The sequence below is a fragment of the Larimichthys crocea genome, chromosome XII (assembly GCF_000972845.2).
Source record: "Larimichthys crocea isolate SSNF chromosome XII, L_crocea_2.0, whole genome shotgun sequence".
Classification (NCBI taxonomy): domain Eukaryota; kingdom Metazoa; phylum Chordata; class Actinopteri; family Sciaenidae; genus Larimichthys; species Larimichthys crocea.
In genome coordinates this window covers 9414671-9423313 of record NC_040022.1, presented here as the reverse complement: position 1 = coordinate 9423313, position 8643 = coordinate 9414671, and the positions used below count along the sequence as shown (strand labels likewise).

Here is an 8643-nt window from a genome sequence, read left to right as displayed (position 1 = left end):
CAAACTGGTCTTATTCAGCCGCAATGCGATAAGGACAAAAGGTTGACACATCTACAGACACCAAAGATGCACCTTAATATCACCGAAGGGAATACTGTCTAGACCTTAACTGCTTCTTGATTACAGTTTGACATCTATAATTAAGAGCAAGCTTGATTTTAATAGCACAATGACACAAACAGCTCTGACTCAGAGTGTTTGATTATATTTCAGTTGTGGCTAAATACTATCGGAATAACATCCAAAACTGGAGGAACAGAGTTTATTAGCAATCAAAAGATCATATCGGTCCGTTATGTCAGTTATGTCCATATGATACAGAAATCAGCTTGACTCAGTCCCTCTGAGATGATTTTTGTACTATATAAGAACGAAACAATGGCAGTAATCTAATATACAAGAATCTCAATGAACAAAACATGGAAGAAGATGATCCTTTGAAATAGTTCCTTCTATTCCTACTCAGCCCAACTGGCACCTGAAAAACTGAAATGATCATGAGTGAAATCTGATTTTGCATCATTTAAAAAGCACTGTGGATCACTCAATGGAGTAAGCATTGATCCCAGACAGACAGAGGTATTGTGTATTGTGATGAATGTCATTAGGCAGATGCTTTCATCCAAAACGTTTTACAGTACCATTAGCTGTGGTGGCCTTGATGGGAATAAGATCGTTTACCTTTTAACAATGTGAGTGCTCGCAAAGCAACAGGACACTTTTTTATTCCACAACTAAAAATACTGGGAACAGGAACACTGTGGGATAAAGTGGAAGGTACCTGTGCTGACATGTAAAGCTGTAAAGTGACACTTTTCAGTTACAAATAGGTGAACAATAATAAATAGTGTCATTTTGCACGTCACGCCTGATCTTGTAGGCCTTTTTTTTTTTCTTTTCTCCCAGCTGACATCATTTGAGCAATTTGTTGTGTTTGTTTTCTGTCAAGGAAATGCGCAGTGAACGCACGCATGGGGCAAAACATAATGGATGAGCACATAAAAGGTTCAAAGCCCTCCAGTGCTGACAAATCACTGAGGAGAAAAACCACCCAACCACCATATAGATAGACTGGACTTGCCAGGAGAGAGAGAGAGGGGGAGAGGGAGAGGGAGAGAGAGGGAGAGAGAGAGAGAGAGAGAGAGAGAGAGAGAGAGAGAGAGAGAGGGAGAGCGCGCGTTGTGGTGAAGCCAATGTTTGTCGTCGAACTCCAGCAAATATGAGGATGGGAAGATAATGGCCCACAGTGAACAGGATGACTGAACCTCCGCAATTATCAATGTGTGTCCTTTTATGATGCATTCTGACAAAACAAAACCTGAGGAAGAGACTCTGGACAGCAAAGAACAAAGGATCGCATGTGGGTTTTTTTTGGACATATCCAACCATTCCTTACACCTACCTGATTTATTGAAAAGGAGTGGTTATTGAGTTCAATTTAACATTTTACTAAAATTACTGGATCAAATATCTCAATGGAGGAATTACTGGAGACTTCTGCGGTGTGTGTGAGCACAGAGATGCCGTAGCTCTACATGAACCGTGACAGATTGAGTACTTTTATGGAAATTGCTTGGAAATTTCAGCTCAGCTGGAAGACATACGGGCAGCAATAATAGCACACCACACACACACACACTGAAGTAAGCGAGGGGATCTACTGTGTGTATCTGCAATAAGTGGCTGATAAAAAGCAATAAATTCTCTAAAATAAATACAGTCATCCGGTTGTGCGCCATGGTCGACGAGGCGTCAAACTTCAGGGGAAGCAGCAGGACCGGTGTCTCATCACCAAATCTCCGGACTGGTGAGGATCACGGCAGAGCGGAGATTCTGGGCTAAATTAAAATTGATCTCCACTGGAAAAAAAAAAATGAGATTAATGATTTTTGGATGACTTGTCAGATTACCACTGTGACAGTTTTTGATGTTATTCAGAAAACAAGATTCAAATCTGGGCTGTGCTGGACTTGGTCACTTTGATTTGTTCGCTCAGAGATCAAGTGGCAGAGAGGGACATGAAACGTTTTGTTTTATGCTTGAAATAAACGAATACAGCCATATCATTTAATCAATAAGTTGAAAAGGGGATCTTTAATATTTTTTTTTGCACTATGATGGAACCACCACCATGCTCGAAGAAGAGCCTGTCCCTGTCGCTCCCGGTACCTCGGGAAGGACAGGCGACTCTGAAGCCTCCGCAGCATCTTTGGAGGCAACCCCGGACCCCGATCAAAATCAAACACCGGGGGTACTCAGACACCGACCGGCATCACCATAGGCACATGGAGCGCTCCGACGCCGTGGATACGAGCGACCGACCAGGACTGAAAAAGTCTCGGATGTCTTGGCCATCCTCCTTCCACGGGACCACAAACACATCCATCGGAAATTGTGTCGGGAATAAACGGTAGGCGAGAGAGGGGTGTGCATTCCAAACATCCCAATAATAGTCCATGACAGCCCACAAGGCATATGCGTAAACGGGAGAGGAGGAGGGGGGACAGGGGGATGCGTTTTAATGAGTGCGTAATAACGCAGTGTGCCTTAAGGGTTAACTGATATGAAGCGTTTTTCTATCGGGAGGCGGGACGCGTGGGTTTTCGGTGCTGATGCGTTATGCGTCTTTGGATAGACTGTGTGTGTGTGTCAGATGGGTATAAAGCGCAAACCAGTCCGCCCACTCGAAACGCAGGAGCAGCATCTGTAAATACCAGTAACATTTTTAAGAGCGTCCACATGTTCCACGTATAGTTGACGAGGCACAGTCGTTTTAATGGCACCAAAGGTCTAGTGGGTGCGTCCGAGCGTGATATTGCCAGGCCTTTGCTTGTTTGCAGAGCCGAGGTTTGGGGCCCAGTGGGCGGAGGACCAAAAGTTAAAACCTCGTGTTTACTAGGATGCTTAAGTGCCCTTTAGAAAGACAATGAGTCTCTAACACAAAGGTGGTATCTTGGCCCCTGACCCCCTAAACGCTGGGTTTTAAACACTCTCTCTCTATATGGTATACATGAGATGTGACAAAAGGTATGACATGTTACCTGGACGTGTGTCACACACGACTGTCACACAGACAACTTCAAAATGGCACACCACAGCTGCTCTCTGATCAGATATGACAGCTTTAAAACTCACTGCATTAGGATGAGAACAGTGACTGACACCGGAGACAAACACAGCAGAATTATATGATACTTAAACTCCACCGGGCACCAGCTAACAACTCTTCCAGAACTCAAATCAAATTACACAAGGTATGTTAATCAAGCAGATTAGATTAAAGGCATTTCATTAAGTGAGTCATGGAACGATACGATTTTGATATGTTTACTTTGGTCCTACACAACAATTTGTCCATTTATTGTCTTAAGAAGACACTGTGAATGCAGCACCTGGTTGTTTTATTGTTAAATATGATATCTTTTACATTATTGGTTTGGCTCATTTAAATGATTTGTTTGTTTGTTTGTGAGAACAGGGTATCCCTGTTTCTGGCAGAGCCTATCAGGGACAAAAAGTCAAGACTATAAATGCAGGTTTTCCAGGTTGCTCTCTCCTTCCACTCTGTCCTTTGTGTGACCTGAAATACCCAGATGTTCCTGCAAGAGAAAGAGTTAGTTTACATGTTGGACTGTTTCTGACTCCCTTATTATCCCCCTCACCTCCTCCCAGTCACTGATGAAGCCCAAATGTGCTCTTTCCACAAGAGAAACACATTAAACAGGGTGATGATTAGACTAATAACATCCCTGAGTGTGTGGTCGGTCTCACAGGGACTGTCGGGGTCTCGTATTTATTTCTTTACTCCTGTTATTATTTGTTTTCTTTCTTTCATTTTTTTAAATGCCACAGACGGCCTTCCCGGCAGGCCCCTGGGAGAAGGGCCAACTCCAGCTGACTAGAGGAAGGGCTGATTTGTATTTTAGACCTCAGGACACACTCTGAGGCAGTCCAATCTTTAGTGCATTGGGACTGACTCTGCTTGCCCTTCTCCTTCTGTGGGTGGCAAGAGAGAGAGAGAGAGAGAGAGAGAGAGAAAGAGAGAGGGAGGGAGGGAGATAATTTGATTCCGACAAGCTCCGTTCTGAGAGCTCACCAAGCTGGCTTCAACTCTGTGTGTGTGTGCCTTAACAAATCCATGAGGTGATGTGTACGGTCTGTGGGTGTTTGTACTACACACTGGTCAGGATGGAGGGTGCACGGAGGAATGGAGGCTGGTAGATGAATGTTGTGTGTCATGAGTAGTGGTGAAATGCGGCGTGCACGGTGTCTGTATGTGTGTGGAGGTATTTGTGAGTGGGCTGTGCACAGGTTAGTGTCTGACCTGTAGCCTGTATGGATTGCAATAGGCCTTGTTTTATCTGTTTTCATATCAGTGGGAGGCCAGAGGGATTTCCGTTGTGTTGATATTATTTTCAATCTTTTCACATATTAGAGCGACTGTATATTCTGCCTCCTTATTTATTTCCGAATAAAAGACGCTTCAAGCTGGATGCCTCATCTCCTTGTTGGATTTATCAGGCTTTATGAACATCTACGTATGTAGATCCAGCAGCTATGTTTTCTAGCTCAAGGCTTACTTGCGTTGAGTTCGGCCTATGGAAAGCAGCTCTATGCACATCTGCTCTGACTGCTGTTATTTACATTCATTTAATGTCTACAAATATCATTATACTAAGCCCCGAGAAATGGAAAAAGACAGGCAAGAATTAGCAGTTGCCCCCTTTATCTTGAATATTTCTGGGTTCAAGTTATTAAATAAGCATTGGTCACCAACAGTTTTGAGCAGAAATTGATGCTGAATACTCTCCTGCTAAGTATTTCAATGTCTAAATATGAATTCGGGATACGTTTTCAACCTTTTTTTAGCTTAGTACAAACATGTTTTATATTGTACATTTATTGGCTAAGGAACATGAAGTGACGTTGTTGTTGGAGCGTGGAAAAAATAATTGGTCTTTGGTTGGTCACTAATCGACCCAGCAGATGACCTTAGTGTCTCATGGAAGCAGACCGTTCAATCACTCAAGAGTTGGTCAAGACCTCATCTGGAGGTTTGAAAGATCAATCAGCTTTGGAGCTGCTGGTGAATTTGTTTCAGACAAGAAAAAGATTGTACTTTGTTACTTTAACTGATACCCTTGCTTTTGAAAACGAAGCGCACGCAACAGTCACCAATCTAAGGATGGAGAGCACACGAGAGGGATTCTGGATACGTAATCTCGTGAACAATCATTGTCTGCGACTGTTTTTGCTAATTTATTTCTGTGTCTGTGTTGTATCCCACAAAATGGCAGTCTTAGTGGCAATCATCTTCCCCCCAAGAGTGTCAGTCTGCCTCCTCTTCCCACCCCCGGTGTCTTTTGTCAGTCCTTTTGTCAGAGGATGCTAATATGAGCGTATCAGTCATCAGGTCCTATGCCCAATGCGCTCTGGGAAGTTCCAACACGAAAATGAATGACTGACACCGAACGAGTAACAGCTCTTCCCGCAATTCTGTTGCTATGGTTACTTGTTTTGTACATTTGTAGAATAGATTTCATTTACCCAAAAAAGGCAAAGCCTACAGGCACTTGATGGGCTTGACTGTATAATTTGTCAGTATGTAGCAGATCCCGCTGGAAATGCATCATGACTTGTGTGTTTATAAGGTGAAAAAATGAATATTAATATACCTCTGCTGAAGAACTGCAGTCTGCCAATAGTTTAATCACAGCACAAAGCCAGATTCCTGTTCAGTCCTCTGCAACAATTTCAAACCAAAGCCTCAATCCCTCCCTCCTTCTCTCTCTTACCTACCACCTCATGCATTCTTTACACCTTTTTCCCCCCGAGCTGGGACCCAGGGCTGATTTGTAAGCTGAAAGCTGCTATTTTGCCTGCCTGACTGGCCTGCTGCCATAATTATTTAGTTTATAATGAGGAACAGCTCCAGTTAATTACCACAACAGCTGTATTTTGTTGTTGATCATAAATTGCTGCACTCTAAAAACAAAAAAGTCTCATGTAGCGTGTATTCAGGAATTATCCCAACAAATGTGTTTTAATAGCGTTAAGTAATAGAACGTTTATCTCATCTGTGTAGTGGAACCATCTGTTTAAGTTACAGATTGCGCTCTTCTGTGAATATATTGTGCTTTTTCACTCATCTCGGCGCTAATTAGTATCTGGAGGCTGTTCATGTACTGGAACGCCGCTCACTATTGGTTGGCTCCGGCAGATCCCAGATACACCTCAGGTAAAATCCCTTGGAGATGTTTAGCTATGACACCAAACAGGTTGTTTGGTTGAAGGGAATGCATACAGCTCTCATCCAAGGTCCCTATTTGTGTTTGCTCTCTGCTCATCACTTTATCTCACTGGAGGACTCAATAGGATCCCGCAGGCTCCTCAGACACTCAGGCCACTGATAACCACATTTAGCACAGCCAGTTTGCTTCGTGAATAGACTGCGATCCTTGGCATCTTTGCATGTTAATTAATTTCACACTGAATCCTCTTAAAGTGTCGATACAGTAGTCATTTGTTTTTGTTTTTTTGTTTTTGACAAGTGTGGATGGGCAAGGATCCCTGCGAGAGGAAACAAAGCGAGCCACGACATTAAAAATCCAAGTTCCACCTGTTACCCACAAATATCTCCTAGTTTGGCGCAACTAGTCTGCTCACATTTAGTCTATAATGATACAGTCATTATTTCCTTTTCACGTCATGTTCATGTCTATTACATAACCTCCATGACACTTTCTGCCACAGTTTATTATGCAACAGTTTCCTCTGCCTGTCTCAAGATGTGTGATTGTGATAAGCCTCATGCTGGCCATTTGTTACCTCGTTTTATCTAATACATTGTTTGAATCAGCCTTTTGTCCATACAAATTACAGTCTTTAATTGCTGCATTTCTCTCTTTTTGATCCCCTATCCTCCCAGTGCTTCATTTCACCCCTGAGTAAATGGGAAGTATCGATTTCATCTCTATTTCTGTTCTCTGCTTTGTCTCTCATTGGCTCCCCGTGGTTTCTGAGATTCTCTCTGATAGTTGTGTTCTTGCTTACAGCGGCATTGAGCACACATTATCATCATAAATCTATCATTTCATCCCACTCTCCCTCTCTTGTCCACTCATGAGCTGCTTGCGGAGTCTCTTCCCCCTCTAAGCCATATCTGAATCTCAAACCTTTGTATTCCCAGTGGTGTGAATGGACTGCCCACCACTGACAGTGTGCAGTGCCCCATCTCTTCCTATATTCTTTTCCTTAAAGGTATTTTATACTGATGTAATTTTTCAGTCTTTATGTTCCAGTCATTGCCTTGAAAAATCACAGACTTCAAGGGCAGAGCAGACACAAACGCCTTCATCATATGACTGGCAGTAAGCTGTCATTAAATGGGGAGTTCAAAAAGACCTGTGCATCAAAGGGGAGTCTATTTGAAGGAAAAACTGTTAATAACTGTACCGTGACTTGAATATAGATGCTAAAAAATCATACTGTGAGAATTTAGAATGAATTTTTTCTTGGATTTATTTTTCTTCTGTAAAAAATGCTTTATAGTAGTAGTAATAGTAATTTATTCTTTAGGCCCATAGGGGTTCAGAGGAACTAAAAGGAAAAACCTTTTTAGTGCAATCAAGTCACTCATTTTAGGCCAAGAAAAAGGTCTTCATTGCTGAGACTCAGGAGTGTTTAAATGTCAAAATGTGTGGTGTATTCAGTTTCAAAATAAGTGTTTCTCTCTCACCTCTTAGCAAACAGCTCTGCTTGAGAGAAAACTCTAATTTGATGCTCGATCTGCAGGAGATTTCCTTACAGTAGATGTGAGAACAAGGATACTGCGTCTATGTTGAGTCCCGCGGGGTGTGACAGACCACCATAACTCAGAAACGGCTGCAGCCTCTGATGCTATGGCACAGAGTGACCTCACTGAGAGGACAACCCTGCTGAAATGTGCTTTAGGGCGCAGTCTTAGCGGAGATCTGACTGAATGACTGACAAAACCCCAGCTGTGTGGCAGCACAGCACACACACACACAGTAGAATAAATAGTGTATCTGTCAAACAGAGCGTTGTGACAGACTAATGCGAGGTATGTCGGTGAATGTGGAGAAAGCCTAGTTCAAATCAAGAACTCGCAACAAATTGGAGCTGAGAGGGATGAAGTGCACCTGGAGACCACATTTACCACAGACGAGCAAAGATAAAGACAGCGTGCTCATTCAACTGCCTGCTAAAATCTGAGCTATCACTTCCACACCTCCGGCCTCAGGACAGTGCTCTTGTCAAAATTACTGGCAGAATGTCACTGGATGATTATGAAAGAGTGCCAGTCCTGTTTAGTGAGGTGCCACAGATGGCATTAATAGTGGCTTATGTCACAAACTTCTGGACCACAGTGTACAGTAAGGATACTGTACAGTAAGGATACTGTACACAATGGTCCAGAAGTTTTGTTCATCACTTTTATTTATTTTTTAACACAGTGTTGATATGACTGAGATAAAAAAAATACAGCAGGATATTGTTTTGTTTCGCCCATTCTTGGTCGGACTCAGCTATATTGTTGTTGTGTGAGCTTGATTGGAAAAATTCTGCAAACAACAACAAATAATATTCAGTTGCTATCAAAACAATAACAACACAGGGGCT

At 42.6% G+C, this 8643-nt stretch overlaps 1 protein-coding gene across 1 annotated transcript in view; it reads left to right on the top strand.

Moving 5' to 3' along the window:
- The first annotated feature begins 1196 nt into the window (after positions 1-1196).
- Positions 1197-8643, top strand: part of pde4a (phosphodiesterase 4A, cAMP-specific) — a 38636-nt gene continuing 31189 nt past the window's right edge. The window contains exon 1 of the mRNA XM_027285318.1: positions 1197-2410. Within this exon, the coding sequence (XP_027141119.1) occupies positions 2115-2410 (296 nt within the window). The 5' untranslated portion in view covers positions 1197-2114. The remainder of the gene's footprint in view (positions 2411-8643) is intronic.